The sequence below is a fragment of the Pteronotus mesoamericanus genome, unplaced genomic scaffold (assembly GCF_021234165.1).
Source record: "Pteronotus mesoamericanus isolate MK-2021 breed Mesoamerican mustached bat unplaced genomic scaffold, CSHL_Meso_final contig_730, whole genome shotgun sequence".
NCBI lineage: Eukaryota > Metazoa > Chordata > Mammalia > Chiroptera > Mormoopidae > Pteronotus > Pteronotus mesoamericanus.
Genome location: NW_026555246.1, coordinates 1,115,718 through 1,134,879, shown reverse-complemented (window position 1 = coordinate 1,134,879; position 19,162 = coordinate 1,115,718). Strand labels below are relative to the sequence as shown.

General features: G+C 56.0%; 1 protein-coding gene across 1 annotated transcript in view; it reads left to right on the top strand.

The window, feature by feature from the left end:
• Nucleotides 1-19,162, top strand: part of ADAMTS2 (ADAM metallopeptidase with thrombospondin type 1 motif 2) — a 236,124-nt gene that overhangs the window by 61,913 nt on the left and 155,049 nt on the right. Inside the window, exon 3 of the mRNA XM_054583352.1 lies at nucleotides 9,348-9,507. Within this exon, the coding sequence (XP_054439327.1) occupies nucleotides 9,348-9,507 (160 nt within the window). The remainder of the gene's footprint in view (nucleotides 1-9,347; nucleotides 9,508-19,162) is intronic.

Below are 19,162 nucleotides of genomic sequence, written 5' to 3'. Positions count from 1 at the left end.
CGGGTAGAGGTTTCCGGGTGTGCGAGGAAGGCCGAGTGCGCAGGCGCCGTGTTGCCGGCTATCTCAGGGCCCGCTCGTGCCCTTTAGGTGGGACCTGGGAGGGCCTCTCGGGGCCGCTAGGCCAGCTTGGGCTCTGGCCTTCTGAGCGTGGAAAGGTCCCGGGGAGCATCAGACGGTGCCCTGCAGCCCTCCCCAAGAAGTCGTCCAAGGAGGAGAGGCTGACCCCTGTGTGCAGGGAGACCCTGAACTGTCTCCTGGGGTCTCTCAGGCCAGAGAGCACTGCTCCTTATCAAGTCAGGTCCCTGGTCATTGTCATGCTGGGCGCCTCCAGGATGACCCTCGGCCCCTAGGCCTGCAGTGCAGATGCCTCCCAGCCTGGGTACAAACAAGTGTCCCTCCACAAGAGGGGGGATCCCCGCTGGGCCTGGACACCCATGCCCTGCACTAATTGGCACAGAGTCTCCTGGACGTAGGCACAGGGGCCTGCTCGGCCTTTGCTCCTCCCGCCTGGGGCCTGGGGTCTGGTTCCTAGGCCTTGTGGCCCTCAGGCCTCCGCTCCGTCACTTGGGAGGCAGGTAGGTGGGTAACGTCACTGGGCTGCAGAGCGCCTGCTCCGGGTGCCTGGCTCTGGCTGTCCAGGCTGCATTTGCCCCTGCCACCACTGAGCGAGGGGAGGGACGGCCCCCGTAGGTGAGCAGGCCCAGGGAGGCGCAGCGCCTGGGCCGAGGTCACCCGTCCTCACAGACGTGACTCAGGGAACCCAGAATCCCGGGCGCAGGCCGCTTACCCACCTCTGCCCTGCCACTAACACCCCACTAACACGTCCCCGCAGGGCGCCCTTCATAAGGTGGGTTTGGGACACCAGTTGGCCCCAAACTCGCACGTGGGAACAGTGCAGGACAGAGGAGGTCACTCTCTGTTTTAAACGTTCTCACCCGTGAGCCGGCGGAGGGGCCAGCCGGCCCGTGGTGTCCGCCCTCCCGTCTGTTTGTCTCAGAGGTCCCACTGTTCCCAGCTTATTCATTCATTCCACAAGCATCTGCTCACTTCCTCCCTGACCTGGCAGGGCCCTGGGGCTCGAGAATGAGTCATAGTGAGGGAACCTCCAAGGTTCCCATGGGCCTCCGCTCTCCCCTCTCCTCCCACAGCCTGGTGACCTTGGCCCACATGGCTCTGGTGCCTGCCCTTCCTCTGTTCCCGTCCCCAGAAGCCCAAGAAGTCCCAAGATGCTGCAAACCCGTGTCCTTGGGGAGTCTGCTGCTCCTGCTCCTTGCCCCGCAGGGAATGGCAGCCCCCTGCATCCCCTGCCCACGGAGACCCTGTGTTAGTTTCCTGCAACTCCCGTAACAAATTAGTGAAGACAGCAGAAGCTTCTTCTCTCACAGTCCTGCAGGCCAGAGTCAAGGCGTCGGCAGGGCTGCACACCGTTGGGAGGGTCAAGGGAGAGTCCTAGAGGGAGACCCGTCCGCAACCAGCTGAACTGGCAGGACGAACGGGCAACAGCTTTTCTGATGTCTCAGGAGAATCTGGAAATCTGGTCATTTATGTACAATCTCAGGATGCTTAAAAGAGAGCAACTAATTCAAGCTTTTACAAGTCCCTGAGTGAGGTCATCAAGGCTGCAGAGTGGAAGACCCTGTCCTTCAACAAGGATCAAGAATTATCCCGCTACCCGTGAACAAAAACAGCTCTGCAGAGCTCAGGGGCCCTTGTGAAATTCCAGCAATGCAGTGGAACAAGACACCGGGGAGTAACTGCAAAAAGGGAGGGAAGAACACTCCATTTTGCCTGCATCATCCCAGCCCCAGAGTGACAGCGCTTGGCACCAAGAGGGGTCTCCCCGGCCAGAAAGCGCCCCCTGGCCCGGGAAGGCGCGCGGGCCGGGTCACCAGCTCTCCCAGCCTCCCAGGCACCATGCAGAGGACCTACTCCAGTTTTACTCCACCCAAGACAGGCAAAGCTGAGCTGTGTGGAGGTGGTTGGAAACAAGGGACAGGGGCATGGGCCGCTGGCATCAGACGCACAGGTGGGGGGGTGCTTTCCCGCAATACACTCTGCACGAACCCCAGCAGCTTTCGCCGCAGGAGAAACCAGTGGCCACCACAGCCACTGCGGACCTGCGGGCTTCCTTGCCGAGGTTTCTCCCCACAGGCTTCCACACGCACAGGTACCAGACGTCTGAGTCTCTCTGCCCCATCCCCTGCCCCCACTTCCTGGCTTCTGTGACTGCGAGACCACATAGCGCCAGCATAGACCCCGGTGGCTGAACCCCACCGCCATGCGTGTGCTCAGGGCCAGCATCTCCAGCGGGCACGCAGGCCGCCAGCCTGGCTCCTGGCAGCGGCCCCTGCTGCTGCCGTGCGCGTGCCTGTGGGGAGGCACACAGGCCGCGGGAGTGCGCACTGACCGCGAGCCCCCGTGGCTGCCAGTGCGCCCACAGTTGGCCCCAGTTCTTACCGCTGATCCTTCCCCCCTCACTACGTGTGCATCAGCAGCCAGCTCCAGCCACTCCGCATGCCCCTGCCACTGAGTCTGTGACACTGCCAGGTCTGGCCATCACTACTGAGTGCCCCGACCCCTAGCCACTAGGTCTGGAGGTGCCACTAAGGACCCCAACAGCCCTTGCAACCATGGCAGAACCCCTGCGGCACAGCAGGCACCTGCAGGCGAGGGTCTTCCCTCACCGAAGTCTGGGAGTGTGCACACACCTGCCCCAGGCTGCCAGCATTGTAAAGAAGCAGGGCCCGTGACACCACGGAGGGAACAGAGCAAACTTCCAGGAGCGACTCCAAGAAACGGACACACAGGGCTTGCCTAACAAAGAATTCAAAGTAATTGTTCCAAAGATGCTGAGAGAGCTACAATGTAACAAAGTCAGGAAACAATACAAAAGCAAAATGAGAAGTTCAGCAAAGATAGAAAACAAGAAAGCGCCAAACAGAAAAGCTGAAGAATACAATAACTGAAGATGTCAATAGAGATCTTCAGTGGCAAACTGCACCAAGCGAAAGAAAGAGTCAGTGAACTCAAAGACAGATTATTTGAAATGATGCAGTTAGAGGAACAAAAAGAAGAAAAGAATGAAAAGCAGGGAAGAAAGACCATGGGACTTATGAGACAGCATTGAGAGAAACAATCTATGCATTATTTTTGGAATCCCAAAAGGAAAGAAGAGGGAGAAAGGGGCAGAGAGTGTTTTTAAAGAAATAATGGTTGAGTATTTCCCAAACATGTGGAGAGAATTAAACATCCAAGCTTATGAAGCCAATAGATTACCCCCAGATATTAATCCAATGATCTTCTCCAAGACACATTATGATAAAACTGTCTAAAATTAAAAATGAAGAGATAACTTTAAAGGCAGCAAGAAAACGTTTCTCTTATACAGGGGAGCCTTATAAGAATCTTTATCTCAGCAGACACCTTGTAGGCCAGGAGAGAGCAGAATGATATATTCAAAGTGCTGAAAGAAAAAATACCACTAACCAAGAGTACTTTACTTGGCAACGTCGTCCAGAAATGATGGTGAGAGAAAGACTTCCCCGAACAATCAAATGCTGCGAGTACATCACCATTAGACCTGCCTTTCAAGAATAGATGAAATGAAGTCTTCAAGCTGAAATGAAAGGATGCTAATTAGTAACATGAAAATGTGAAATATGCAAAACACTCTAATATTGTACTATGGTGGTGTGTTAACCACTTAACTCTAGTTTACAGGTTAAAGGCAAAAGTATTAAAAATAGTTATAGCTATAATAATATGTTAATGGGTACACAGTATAAGAAGATGTGATTGTGACATCAAAAATATAAAATGTGTGAGGAGAATAAAAAGATAGAGTTTTTGTATGAGATCAAAGTTAAGTTGTTATCAACTTAAAATAGATCATTTTATACATATAAGATATTTCAAGTAAGCCTCACAGTACCACCAAACAAAAATCTATAGTTGAGACATACAAGATAAAAAGAAGGGAATCATATTACACCACTGTAGACAATCATCAATTCACAAAGGAAGACAGCAAGAGAAGAAGAAACAAAGGAACTATCAAACAGTCATAAAACAACATAATGGCACTACTAAATCCTTACCAATTCAATGATTTTAAATGTAAATTGGTTAAATTCTCCAATTAAAGGCGTAGAATGACTGAATGAATAAAAACACAAACTCCAGCTATATGCTGCCTATAAGAGACTCTCTCCAGCTTTAAGGGTACTCATGGGCTCAAAGTGAAAGGGATGGAAAAGGTATAGCACTGAAATGGAAACCAAAGAGAACAGGGGTAGCTGTACTTACATCAGACAAAATTAAGTCAAAAGCTGTAACTTATAATGACCAAAGAGGTCATTATATGGTGGTAACATGGTCAGTTCATCAAGAAAATATAACAATTGTAAAAATATATGCACCCAACACTATAGCACCTAAAAGCATTAGTTAAATACTAACAGATCTGAAGGAAGAGATAGATTAAAAAATATAGTAACAGTAGGGGACTTCTTGCCCCACTTTCAACAATAGGTAGATCATCTAGATAGAAAATCAATAAAGAAACACTAGCTTTGAACTGTACTTTAGACCAAACTGCCCTGACAGACATAACAGAGCATCCCATCAAACAGCAGCGGATATACATTCTTCTCAAGTGTACATGAAACAATCTCCAGGGTAGACTCTATGCTGAGTCAAAAAACAAGCAGTAGCAAGTGTAAAGGAGCAAAATCATATCAATTTTCTTTTCTGACTACAATGCTGTGACATTAGAAATCAGTAGCAGGAGGAAAACGGAAAAGTTCACAAAATATGTGGAAATTAAACAACACACTCCTGAACAACCAATGGGTCAAAGAAAAATCAAAAGAGAATTTTTAAAAAAATCTTAAAACAAACAAAAATTGAAACACAGTACACCAAAACTTGTGTGATATGGCAAAAGCAGTTCTAACAGGAAAGTTTATAGTGATAAGTGTTGTGATTAAAAAAAAGAGATTTCAAATAAAGAATCTAACTTACATCTCAGGGAACTAGAAAATGAGGAATAGAAAGTTAGAAGATGGAAGGAGATAGCATAGATCAGAGCAGAAATAAATGAAACAGAGACCAGAAAAACAAAAGACAGTGAAATTAAGAGCTGAGTTTTTTTTTGAAAAGATAAATAGAACTGACAGACCTTTTGCTAGATTTACCAAGAAAAAAAGAGAAGACTCAAAAAAGCATTATAAATGAAAGAGGAGAAATTACAACTAACATTACAGAAATACAAAAGATCAGAAGAGACTACTATCAACAGTTATACACCAACAAATTGAACAACCTAGAAGAAATGGATTAATTCCTAGAATCCTACCAAGACAACCTACCGAGACTAAATCTTGAGAAATATTAAATCTGAATAAACCAATAACAAGTAAGGGAATTGAATCAGTAATCAGTCTCCCAACAAAGAAAAGCTCAGGCCCAAATGGCTTCAGTAGTAAATTTTACCAAACATTTAAAGAAGAATAAACTCCTGTCCTTCTCAAACGCTTCCAAAAAAGTTGAAGAGGAGGGAACCCTTCTAAGCTCATTCTATGAAGCCAGAATCACCCTGACATTGAAGCCAGGTAAGGATACTACAAAAAAGGACAACCGAGGCTACTGTCATTGATAAATATAGATGCAAATATTCTCAACAAAAATTATCAAATCAAGTTCAGGAGTACATTACAGGGATCATACGCCATACACCTTGATCAAGACGGATTTACCCCTAGGATCCAAGGATGAGTCAACATATGCAAATTAAGAAATGTGATATACTACAGCAATAGAATGAAAGATAAAAATCATTTGATACTCTCAATAGATGCTGAAAAGCAATTCATAAAATTTAACCTCCTTTCATGATAATAATCTCCTAAAAATTAGATATAGAAGAACATCCCTCACCATAATGAAGGCCATACACGATAATCCCACAGCGAGCATCACACTTAATGGTGAAGGGTTGAAAGCTTTCCCCCTAAGATCAGGAGTGAGACAATTGGGCCTACCCCTCACCACTCCTATTTGGCAAAGCACTGGAAGTCCTAGGCAGCACAATCGGGCAAGAAATAAACAAAAGGTAACATAAATGAAAAGGAAGAAGTAAAATTGTGTCTGTTTCCTAGTGACATGATCTGGTACATAAAAATTCCAAAAGACTCCACCAAAAAAATTGTTGGAAGTAACCAACAAATTCAGTCAGATTCAGGATACAGAATCAACATACAAAAATCAACTAAGTTTCTATACACTAATGAAATATCTAAAAAAGAAATGAAGAAAACAATCTTATTTATAATAGCATCTAAAATTCTTAGGAATAAATTTATCCAAGGAATTGAAAGATGTATACATGAAATACTACAAATATTGATGAAAAAATTGAACAAGATGCGAATAAATGGAAAGATATACCGTGTTCATGGAACGGAAGAGTTAATATTGTTCAAAATCCTGTATTACCCAAAGCCATCTATAGACTCAATGCAATCCCTATTAAAATTTCATATTCCAGTAGAAAAACATCCTGAAATTTTTAAGACCCTGAATAACCTAAGCAATCTTGAGAAAGAACAAAGCTTGAGGCATCACATTTTCTAACTTCAGTTATGTTACAAAGCTATAGTAATCAAAAGAGCATGGTACTGAAATAAAGAGACATCTAGTGAAACAGAATTGAGTCCAGAAATAAACCCATGCACATATGTGATCAATGTGTATTTGATAAGAAGCCAAGAATACTCAATGGAGAAAGGGTAGTCTCTTTAACAATTGGTGATGGGAAAACTGGATATTCACATGCAGAAGAATGAAATCGAACCCCTGTCTTACAGCACTCATGAAAGTTACGTTGAAATGGGTTAAGGACTTAACTGTAAGAGCTAAAACCATAAAACAAATAGCACACTTTTAAATTTAAAAGTGGAGCTAAAATTAAAAAGCTTCTGCACAACAAAGGAAATAAAATGAAAAGGCAACATATAGAATGAAAGAAATAGTTTCAAGACATATTGGATAAGGTGTTAATATTCAAAACATGACGAACTCATTCAGTTCAATAGCAAATAATAATCTGATTAAAAAGTGGACAAAGGATCTGAACAAATGTTTTTTCCAAAGACATACAAATGGCCAAGTACCTGAAAAGATGCTCAATTTCACTGATCAATAGGGAAATGCACATCAAAGCCACAATGAAATAACAACTCACACTTGTTAGAATGGCTGTTGGCGAAAAGAAAACCGGTGTGGAGGAGTGTGTGGGGAACCGGGAGCACTTGTGCGGTGCTGGTGGGACTGTCAATTGGATAAGTCGCTATGGAAAATAGTAGAGAGGTTCCTCGGAAACTTAAAATTAGAGCTACCGTATAACCCAGCAGTCCTCCTTCAGGGTCTCTATCCAAAGAAAATGAAAGAGATAGAAGGTTTAAAGAGATTGCCGCACCCCAGCGTTCATTGGAGCACTTTTTATAGTGGACATGGAAGCATTTAAGTGGTCGTCTATGGACAACTAACTGATAAAGAAATATGGTTCATATGTTCCATGAAATGTTATTCAGGTTTTATTAAGAAGGAAATCATGTCATTTGTGACAACATGGATGAAACCGGAGGACATTAGGCTAAGTGAAATAAGCCAGCCTCAGGAAAACAAATACTGCATGACCTGACATATACAGAAACTAAACTAGTCAGACTGCAGAAGCGGAGAGGGGAACGCGGTAGCCAGCGTTCTTCTTTAAATGTTTGGTACCGTTTACCCTGGCGGAGGGGCACGGGCAGCCGTGGTCCAAGCGCACGGGTTCCAGCCGCCCAGGGCAGACGAGCCCTGGGGACCCACTGCACGGCGCAGCGCCCACAGCCAACGCCGCCATCGTGCGCGCAGCGTTTGCTACAGGGGTCGGCTTAGGTTGTGTTCTTGACGTAAAAACGGTAATGATAGAGGGGGTAGGAGGGCGCCTTGAGAGGTGACAGGCATGTGTGTGGGCTTGACAGGTAGTGGTGTTGGTTTCACAAGTGTATCCTGATCCCCTGACTCATGGGTTTGTAGACATTAAATACATACAGCTGTTTACATGTCAATAAAGTGGCTTTTAATAAACCAAAACATACCCCTGAATGAGTCATAAATGAGTGATATGAAAGAAATGTATCTGCAGGTTGACCCAGCGGGGGCCCCAGTGTGGGACGACTGGTGTGTGGACACTGGACCAAAAAATCCAAGTGTGGGAGCCTGACGGGGCAGGGACCAAGCATGGTCAGGGGAGGGGGGCAGGGCCATGTGGAGTGGAGGCTGGGGGGGCTGAGCCAGTGACCGAAGGGAGAATCGGAGTTGACCAGATGGCCAGAGCGGAGGGCCGGAGCAGGGCCTCCCAAGCTGAGGGCCAGGTCGGTTTGGGGGCAGGGAGGCCTGGCCACGCCTCCCGTGTGGGGAGGATGGGGCTGCCCTGGAGACGCACGCACGCAAGGTGTGCGCCCGGGGCGGGGGGTTGGTGCGCAGGCGGGATGGGCAGGCCCGCGAGCCTGGAGAGCCAGGGTGCAGGCGCCCGGAGTCCGAGGGGCGGGCCCAGCAGCGCTCAGGCAGGGGCGCTGTGGCGGCCTTGCGGGAGGCAGCAGTGCAGCTGCTGCAGCCTGGGCTGTCCCTGAGGCCGGTAAAGGATGCGCAGCGGGGACAGTGCGGGCTGCGGCTCGCGGCAGGGGCACGCAAGCCCCACCCACGGCGCCCCTGCCTGGCAACGTGGAGGCCCCAGCCGTTTGAACCTGCATTTTCCAGGGAAAGCTGGAATTCTATTTTTGAAACATGAAATCTGGTCCCTTTGAGGATTGGGTTCACAACTTTGAAAATACTGTTGGGGGTACACTGAGCATGTCTGTGGGTAGATCCAGCGCTGGCTGACAGTGTGACCTTTGTCTTGGACTTGGGGCTCCTGGGGGTAGGGTGGCACCGGTCCCTCTGTGGTGGATCTTGGTGTCCCCCTGGAGCCACACACCGTCCTAGAGCCGTACTTAGTTCCTTCCGGCTGTTCTTGACAGCTTGGCCTTAAAAACCCAGATGAGGAGAGTTGGAAGATGGGGGTGGAATAATCTAGCAGAGTCCCTTCCCCAGACAGTCCTGTGACCCCGGCCTCGGTGATTGGAAGCGGAGGCTCTGGGCCGATGCAGCCCCAAGGCCCCAGTCTGTGACCTTTCCGGCCCGGGGTTCCAGCTCCAGCACCGGGCTCTGCCAGGCGGGAAGTGCTGCCCTCTGGGCCCCCTCACCGCTCCCCCTGCCTGCTGTGCTCCGGGAACCTGAACCTTCTCGTCTTTGCCCTGCAGGCTGGCCTGATCCGTATGGAGGAGGAGGAGTTCTTCATCGAGCCACTGGAGAAGGGGCTGGCGGCGCAGGAGGCTGAGCAGGGTCGTGTGCACGTGGTATATCGCCGGCCATCCAGCCCCCGACTCCCCTCTCTGGGCGGGGCACAAGCCCTGGATACAGGTAAGGTATGCAGGCTGCATGGTAAGCCTTGGATGTCTCCCCTGGGGACCCAGGCACCCCTTCTGCAGGCCTGGTCCGAGGCTGAGGCTGAGCCCTGCCTCGTCGACCCTGCAGCACAGTGTGGGTGCCGGGGTGCATGTGGGCCACAAACCTGCAGGTGTAGGGCTTCCAGAGCGGATAAAGCTGCCGGAGGGTCCACCTCCTTCTGCCCAAGGACAGGGCAGTGTCAGCGCGCAAAGGAGGCCCAGACCAGGCCTGCAGCCCCCAGCCCAAGACCTGAATCCATGTCTGTGACCCTGTGCCTCTGAAGATGTCCCCATGCTGCCTTTGGACAGTCCCTCTCCCCGGCCTCCGTGCCACCCGCTCTCCCTTCCACGGGGACCGCTCATCCCTGGCCGCTTGCAGAGAGAGTCCCGAGGGCCCCGTCAGCCTGTGGGGAGAGAGGAGCACATCACGAAGGCTGGGTGCTCCCAGCAGCCTCCCCAGCCTGCTCAGACTTGCACGGTTTCGTCTTTTTCAACACAGAACCACGTGCACTGTGGGCCAGGACTGTGGGAAGGGCTGCTGGTTAGGCTCGGTGTCCACCCCTGGTCACAGCCTCTCGGAGCCCTCCGGGAGCCCGGGCCTGCTGGCCGGCCCGGATCTTGCAGCGTGCCGGGGACCTCGGGTCACAGGTTACCGTGAGGCCAGCCTAGGGTCTGACTGTGGTCCCAGCAGGCCTCTCAGGACCCAGGACCCCAGGGCCTGGATGAGACCACCCTGCCTGCGCCGGGCTCTTGTATGGTGGGCTCAGACCTCGGCCTCAGGTCCTGGGCCCCTGGCCGGTGGCAGGTGGCAGCAGGCACAAGGGCCGTGGTCCTGGGTCAGGCGCGTCTGCATGCTTCACTGAGCCCCAGCGCGCCGCTGGGCCGGCCCCCCGCCCTCACTGGCAGCGAGTCTGCCCTCACCCCTGGCAGCCCTGGCTCATTTATCTTCGGTCTCTGCCTTCCCAGCTTGACGGGTAAATTGGGTGCAGCCTGGCAGGGCACCGTTCTAATTTCAAGGAGCGGTGTCACATATCTTCGCAAAGGAATTGTTCCATCAGGAAGCCTAGTGCTCTCTGGAGCTGATCAATACTTCTGGCGGCCCCTTCATCCCGGTGATAAATCGCTGTCTGCCTGGGCTGTGGACGGCGGTGCCTCTGCTGCCCGGCTTTCCCCAGCCTCAGCCTCTCCTGTCTCGTTCCCCCTCGGGCTTCTCTGCACGGGGAGGAATGAAGAGTAACCCCTGGGGTGTGTGCAACTGCAAGAGGCGGGGGAAGTGCCTCCGACCAGGGACCACCAGGGCCTTGGCCTTGCTCTCTGAAGGCCGGCTGCCCTTGGGCCACTTTGGGCCCCTGGCCTCGTCTTCTCATCTGTCATTGTGTTGCAAACAGCTGAGGTCCTGCCACTTTGTGCTTTGGCCCTGGGGCTTCTGGGCTGGCCTCTGCTGGTGGTCGCGAGGGTCTGGCTCATCCTAGGGGCGGGGCTGCCGGTGCCCTGGGCGAGTCTCCAATCCCAGCTTGTGGCACATGCCTTCCTGCCCTGGACAGCCCTCCCCCATGGCCGGGCCGGCCTGGCCTTAGTGGCCGTACTTCTGCTGGTCTTCGGGCTTCTTCTGTCAACTCTTCCCCGCCCCCACGTTCTCTTATCCACCTACTTTGGTGAGAGCTTGGAACTCGGAACTTAAGAAAGGAATTTCAAACTCAGAAGAAGTCTAGAAACCACAGGCTTAGAAGATGCTGAGGAAGGCTGGTCACACCGTTTGGGGGCGGAAGCCGTGCTGGAAGGGACAGGGGAACCTGGGCCTCGGGCCCGGGCTGTGGGTGTGTAGGCTCTAGGCCAAGGCCCCTTTCCTTGAAGTCCCTGCCCAGGGGCAGCCTGACCCTGAGTGGGCGATTTGGCCCGCGGACAGCACATTTCTCCCTGGATGTGTCTGACTGCTCCCGCCTGGCCCAGGGCTGAGTCACTCACTGGCTGGAGGACGTCCAGGTTCATGTTATGTTGGGTTGGGCTGAGGGCCCGAGGTGACATCACATGGCACAGGCCAGTGCTCTGTCAGCCTGGGCCCAGTGAGGGCCCACAGTTAGGGACAAATGGGAAAGCAGTGTCCTTGGCTGGCTGCCTTTGCTCCTTGTGTTTTTCTGCAAGAAAACGTGAGCCGGGGACCTGTGTGTGTGCCTGTGCGGTAGGGAGCCCCTTCTCCCGGTGACTTCCGACGGGGACTCTGGCATGTCAATGTAGCTCTGGCACGAGGCCGCCAAGCCCTCTCCCCGCAACCCCTGAAAGCACATTTGAACTACCCCGCTACTGTTGATGAGCAGTGAGCGTGATGGGTGCCCTGGGGAAGGGGCCCCTTGGCCCGGCTGAAGGTGAGGTGGGCCCGTCGCCCCTGCACGTCTCCTCCAGGATGATGGGGCGCGGTGTCCTGTTTCCCTGGAGCAACCAGTCAGCTGCTTCTTGGGGTGCGTCAGGGGTTCTCCGAGCCTCAGAAAGTCGCCATCACTCAGTTGCCTTCACCTGAGGGTAGTTGCGGGCTCTCAGATTGCCCACGAAAACAGCTGGAAAATGAAGGCTTTATCATGGTTCCAGACCTGGGCCAGTGTGTCGGGCGTGTGCTTCACAGCCTAGTGTCGCCAGTGTCACTCTTGGGTCCTGAAGGAGGGTGTGGGATGAGCAAGGGGCTAAGGAAAAGGGGAAGGACTTGTCTCTCCACAAAGGCTGTGTGGGTGTGGCAGAAGCTGCCCTGCTGAGCTCTGCTGGGCCCGGGAGCCTGGCTGGGCCAGGAAGGCAGAACTCAGAGCCTGGGGCTCTTGGGGAGAGGTCTCTCTCGCGCACACCAGCCCGTGCTGCTCTCCATCTCCCCCAGAGCCAGCCCCGCGCCCCTGGGCAGCGTGTTGGTGCCGGGTGCTCTGTGACAGCGGCATCTCTGGGGCGTGTGTGCATTCGCACCTGCACATGAACTTGCCCCAGTTCCGGGCTCCTGCCTGAGCCCTGGCCCGGCTGCCGCCTGCCAGCCCGTGGCCCGCGGTCGCAGAGGGGAAGGCGCTGCTGGTGGGTGCGGGGAGCGAAGCCCCGGCCTGATGGTCCTGGCACACCACGCTCCCACATCTCAGGCCACTTCACGGATTGCCGCCAGCTGGGCGGCTTCAACAGCAGCAGTGTGTCCCCTCGCGGTTCTGAAGGGCAGAAGTTTGAAACAAATATCACGGGACTGAAATCAAGGCGTTGTCCGGGCCACGTGCCTCGCAGAGGCCCGAGTGGGGAATCCCTTCCTCGCCAGCCCTGGCGGCTGGCCGCTGCTGCCATCCCTCGGCCTGCAGCCATGTCGCTCTGACCTCTGCCCCTGGGGTCCCATCGCCAGCTCCTCCTCTGTGTGTGCATGTCGATGCCCCTCAGTTTCCCTGTTCCCAGGACGCATGTGATTGCAACCAGGGCCCGCCCAGATCATCCCAGGTGATGTCCTGTCTCAAGATCTGTAATCTAATTGTCTCTGTGAAGTCCTTTGTTGTCCTGTAAGGTAACATTTCCAGGTCCCGGGAATAAGGACCTTGTGTCATGGTGGGGCAAAAGGGATGCACATCTATCAGGAGTGATGCTTCAGGCTTCTCCCACCCCGTCTCAGGGGACAGCGTGCAGGCCCAGCCCAGGCAGCCCCTTGGCCTTCTGCCTCTGCAGGAGCCCCGCAGGCTGTGGGGTCTGGAGAGGCTGGGCCGGGCCGAGGCCGGGTCGTGCTGCAGCTTGGGCCATCTCAAGACCATGGGAGCAGAGAAGCAGGCCTTGTTATTGGCGGCACGTGCCCGGCTGCTGGGGCGGGGCGGGGTGTGAGCTTGGATCCTGGGAAGGTCCCCACAGGGGTGGGAGAACTCCCCAGTCACGTGCTCAGCCCGTGGCTGCTGTCAGGCCCAAGGCGCCCTTGGTGGGAAGTCTTGCCACCCCAAGACAAGGGCTGCAAGCTCAGGGGCCCGCAGGGCCCGGCAGGGAGTGCCGGGGCGGGTGGCGCGAGGCACAAGAAGCACAGTCCCCCGCCCGCACCTGTCTTTCCCATCCCTGTGATGCAGATGTGGCCACAGAGAGCCTTTCGCCACTGAAAGGGGAACAGCCACGTGAACGCCGCAGCACGGGCGTCGCTGGCCTCACCGTGGGCGCAGGGCATGGCAGAGCCCCTCCTCGGCTTCCTGCTGTGACCGGGTGAGGGGGAAGTCTGGGGCGGCGGCTCTCTTGCGGCCAAGAGAGTCCAGCCTCAGGGGTTTTGTGTGAACCCTTCTGATGCTGCTTCAAAGTTCTCAAAAACACCACGTGGGCCGAATAAACCATGGCCCCGTTGGCCGCCCGTGCTCACGAGACGCAGAGGCCAAGTGTCCCCTGCACGTGCTGGGCCTGCTCTTCTGGGCCCTGGGGCAGAGGAGGGGCCACGAGCTCCTGTGGGTGGGCGGGCAGGTGGCTCCAGGCCCCTAGAATGGCCTCTGGGCCCCTGGGCCCCCCTGCCCACTCCCGCCTCACCCTGGGCCCCAGCTGAAGGAAGAGGAGTCGGCGGCTCAGGGCCCGTGACCTCGGCCGCTCCTCCTGGGAGGCAGCCAGCGCCGAGCCCCGCAGGGCCTCCCTGGCGAGCAGCGTGGGCACGCGGCCCCGGGGAGCACTCTTCCCCGCCGCTGCCAAGGAAAACCTGTGAGAGGGAGGACAGGGCTGCCAAGTCTCCCCGGGCGCCACGGTCCCTCCTCCTCGCCAACCTGCTGCAGGTGTCCAGGCCTCTGGGGTGAAGCTGCTGCAGGTGAGCAGGGCCAGGAGCCGATGCCAGGAGCGCTGGGGCTGCCGCCTGGAGTGTCCCAGAGCCGGTGGCCTCCTGCAGGCAGCCGGCAGCACCCCCGCCCCCAAGCCAGCGAGCGAGCCAGTGGAAAGAGGCCTGAGGCCAGTGCTGCGTTTTTGTCCGCTGGAGGCAGGCAGGCCGCAGCAGCTGGAGGGGCAGGGGCACAGGGTCTAACTTGCTGGAAGCCAGGTGTGGAGGGCTGTCAGCCCTGAAGCGGCTGGTGTCAGTTTGCAAGTCCCTGTAACAAGGTGCCACAAACTTAGTGGCTTAAAAGAGCTCAGGTCTATTCTTTTACAGTTCTGGAGGCTGGAAATCCAAAATGGATCTTAAGGGGCTAAGCTACTAGGGTGGGAAGGACTGGTGTCCTCCGGAGGCTCAAGGGCAGAACCTTCCTCAGCTGCGGGTGGCAGCCAGGGCCCTTGGCCCCCAGCCGCATCACGCCGGGCTCTGTGCCATGGTCACAGAGGCTTCTCCCCTCTGTCAGGGCTCTGCCTGTGTCTCCTGCCACCACCCCCCGCCCCAGCATTCTGAACTCACTCCCATCTGCAGAGCTGCTTCTCCCCTGTTAGATAGCACAGGCTTGGGGAGAGGCCACGGACGCCCTGCGACTCAGCCTGCCCAGTGTCTACCTGTGTGTGTGGAGGGAGGGCCTCGGCCGCCTTTGCACCCGGAGCCCAGGCCTGGCCACTGTCCCAGGGAAGGGGTCTCCCTCAACTTTGCATTTCCGAGCCTCTCTCTGAGGCCCTGGGTCCTGGCCTGGCCCACTTGGGGCCACCAGGAACTCGCACCAGACCTGGCCGTGCTCAGCCCAGCCGGCAGCTGCAGCTCAGAGTGGCAGCCGAAGCCCCGATGCCTCGGGGCTCGGTTCCCTGGGCCCCACAGCTCCTCCTCCTCGCTGCTCCGGGGCCTGCAGCTTGGGACCAGAGGAATCCCGCAGAGCAGCACTGATTGGGAAACCCGAGGGGCCTCGGGAGGCGTGCTTCGGGGCTGTGCGCGTCCTTGGCAGAGGCTCCGCACTCCCAGGCTCCAGCCGGCCCCCCAGACAGCTGTCGGGGATGCCAGTGCGCTGATGCAGGCTCGCCACAGGAGGGGCCCACATGGTCTCTGAGGCCGGAGTTGTTTGGGGTCAAGCTTGGCGCGGCCTTCCCTTCCTCAGACAGCTGACTCATGCTCTGCCTGTCCTTCCCTTGGACGTGTGCTGTGAATGTCCCCCAAAGAGCTCCCGGTTGGCGTGCAGAGGTCATGCCTGTGTTCAGGTTGCACAGGGCCTGGGAGCAGAGCCATGCGGTGCTGTGGTACTTCTGGGGTTTAATCAGCAAGCGCAGTGTCTCCTTGTCTGGGTGGCTCTTCGGGGGTCTGCTCTTTGGGGGTCCCGGCTCAGCAGACTGGGATGCCTCTGGGGTCTGCGGCATGTGTGCTCCCCACATGTCAGCTGGCCTGTCAGCTGGGCCTGAACATCCGCGGGGACTCCACAGGCCCCCATCCACACCCCCGGTGCCCCCCGGGGACAATAGTGAGAGACGTGGGCTTCCCGCATACTGTGTCCACACGATGGGCCAGAGTGCCAGAGGCCTCCTGGGTTGCCGAGGGCCCCGATGGCTGGTGAGGGGCACTGGGTCCCAGCCTCAGGGAAGCAGAGATGGCTCAAAAGACGCCTGAGGAGGACAAAAGGCCCTTCTTCAGCAGCAGAAGCTGGATGGGGGCCTGGGGCGCAAAGGCTGCCCGTCTGCACCAGGCAGAGCCCTGCGTCCTCTCTGACTTTTCTGCAGGTCGGCAGACACTTCAGCGAGATCCAAGCCTGAAGTTTTCTATGAAAATTTCCCATTTTCCTTGACCCATTTTTCTTTGATATTAACACCAAGCAGTGCTGTGCATTTGCCCTGAAGGAAGGCGAGGCCGGGGAAAGGTCACACGAGGAGGTGGAAATGCTGACGTCTGCTCCCTCTCCTCCCACTCCCAGGCTTGATTGTTCTCTCCCTCAGTTCCGCCCTCTCTTACACACACACACAGGCATGCGCAGCTGGAGCGTGGCCTGAGCCGGGGTGTCTCTCGTGGCGCTCTGGACGTGGCCCCGGGAGCTGGGCTGTGGGTCGGCCCTGGGAAGGCCTCAGGGGATGTGCTTGGAATTGACAGAAGAACATGGCAGTGGGATCTGGCTGGAGCGTCTCCCACGGGATGTCCAGGCAGGGTGACAGTGCCCTGGGGACCCGGTCAGGGCTCAGGGGCAGCCTGAAGGACAGCAGGGACTTGTGCAGTCAGGGAGGGACCTGGTGGAGGAGGGGGCCTGGGAGCTGGGCCTGCGCAGGGTGGGGATGCTGCCGATCTGGGTGGCAGGGACCGACTGCCTGGTGATGCTCCGAAGCCACAGGAGGGTGTGAGAGCAGCGCCTGAGCTGCTGAGGTGGGACGCGGGCTCAGAGGGAGTTCCTTCTTCTCCCAGCCATCCTTCGTTCAGCACATCGTCACTGTGTGTCCAGTGTTCCTCGGGCTGGATTGGGGTGGGGGCCCAGCAGGGAATGAGCCAGACGGAGTCTTTCAGAGCTCACGGGCCACTGGGGGAGACACGTGAGCAGACGCTGCAGAGACAGGTGAATCCATGAGTAGAGCAAAGGCTGGGACAAGGGTAGAGGGAGAGGTCCGGGGAGGGAGGAGCAAGCCACTCCAGGTCACAGGTGACAGAGCCCATCTGTAGGCGAGGCCTGGTCCTGGGGAGCCGCCGCTGGGCCAGCGGGCGGGGTGGGTCTGCTCAAGGGCGGGGGGGTTGCCATGTGAGGCCGTGGGAAGCCCTGAGACACGCTTAGTGTGGGGAGTGGGAGCACGGAGGCCAGGGGGGCGCCGGCGGCCCCAGTGGACAGGCTCTGGGTGTCGGGAGGTGGAGCTCACAGGACGTGGGTGGAGGAAGGGATCAGGGACAGGGACAGCTCCAGGCGTTTGGAAGCCCTGAGCAGCTGGGTGGGTGGCATGTGGCCGTGACACAGACGGAGCTGGGGATGCTGGTGGAGGCCGCACAGCCCGGCCAAGCGCAGAAGCCAGAAACAGGACCTTCCTTTTGGCTTCAGGGCTTGGCCCTTCCCCTGCTCCCTGCTGCCTGGCTCAGAGGACGGGGTTCTGGGAAAGGCCGTGCTGGCCACAGCAAGCCCACCTGGCTTACAGACTCTTGGTGTGGGGCGCAGTGCCCTCCGATGGGGCCCCCACCACTGGCAGGCTCTGGGGGGCACTGGCGGCTCCGCCGCCCTGAGAGTCAGAGGCCTTGCTCTGTGAGACGGGGTTGCCGGCGACAGTGTGAAGTCCAGGGTTCCCGCGGACGGACACGTGTCTGCACCTCCGGCAAGCCAGGCCCTCCTCCCGCAGCCAGCACCCTGGCCTGCTGGGATGGATGGGACCTGGGAGCACGCGCAGGCCATGGGCTGTCCACCCCGCCGCTGCCTGGGGCTGCTGTAATGTCCTCGCCTCTACTGCATCCTCCCCACAGAATTTGGGTTTGGGCATTTCCTGGCCAGGGCCTGGGTTCTGCCGGTGCAGACCCTGCAGGCCTAGGCCTGAGCCTTTCTGGACGCCTGGAGCCTGTCTCTGAGCAGTGGCCAGGGAGCGCTTCTGGGGAGAACAGAAGAAGGGCTGGAGCTCAGCGCAGGGCAAACGCAGCTCTGATCAGAGCCAGGCCGCTTCCTGCTGCCCCGCCCGGGGTCTGCAAATCCTCACCAGCGAGGGGTTTGCCGGCGGGTAATTGGGCCGGTCCCTTGGCGAAGCAGTGCTGCTTTTTGCTTTAATTTGTGCATCTTTGATTGCTGGCGAGAATCGATGCTCTGCCAGCATTCGATTCCTTTGTATTTCTCTCTCCCCATTTAAGTCCTTTGCCCATTCGTCTCCTGGGGTCTCACGTGTCGGGATAAGCCCTTTATCTGCTTCAGATATTGACTTCCTGTCATGTTTCACACCAGCCTTTCCCCAGGCTGTAGTTCCCTTTCCTTTTCTGTTTCATTCATTTTTGTTGCACAAAAGCCAGACTTTCTGTAGCCTAGTCTGTGGGCGATTCTCCTCCTGCCCCTGGAGCTGCCTTGGCGGCTCAGGGACAACATGTTTATTGAGGGCCAATGAGGACCATGCTCTGCCCCGCTGTGTCCTGCAACCGACCCACAGCAGAGGCCTGGGCTCCCGCACAGCTGCCCGGGCAGCCATGAGAGGCCAGGGATGGGGGAGCAGCGCCGCAGGGCACTCGCCCCTGCGGGTGGTCCCCAGAGCGCGGCAGGCACACCGTCCCTGGGTCCTCGCAGGGACCCCATGGGCATGGTTGGTGCTATCCTTGTGCCCACTTTACAGATGAGAAAACTGAGGCATGGGCAGGCCGCAAGAGCAGCCCTCCACCCTGCAGAGGCAGGAAGGAGCCAGCTAGGACAGAGAGCTGTGCGACCCCCAGTGCGGAGCCTCGGCCCATCTGTAGGCTGCCTGTCCCTGGGACGCGTGGGCTTCCGAGCATGGAGGTTCTGCTCATGAGATGCAGAAGCTGAGGTCCAGCGGGGCGTGAGGATGTGTCTCAGGTCACTCAGCACGCGCGCTGAGGAGAAAACCTTTTGCTACGGAATTCGCAGCATCGGCTGCGGTGCCTGGGCACAGCCATGGAAAGGAAGAATGAATGCCGCTTCCCCGGGAGGCCTGGCCTCGCGGGCCTGCTTCCTGGAGACGAAGGTGTTCCTGGTAGGCGCTGGCGGGCTTGCGGCCAAAGGCCACTTTTACTGTTGCAACAGCTCCTGCTGCCGGCTGCAGTTCTCGGATTTGTTGTGCAGGCAGGACATTGCTGGGGCCTTGGCTGCTGAACTGGGGAGGCAGGCTGAGGC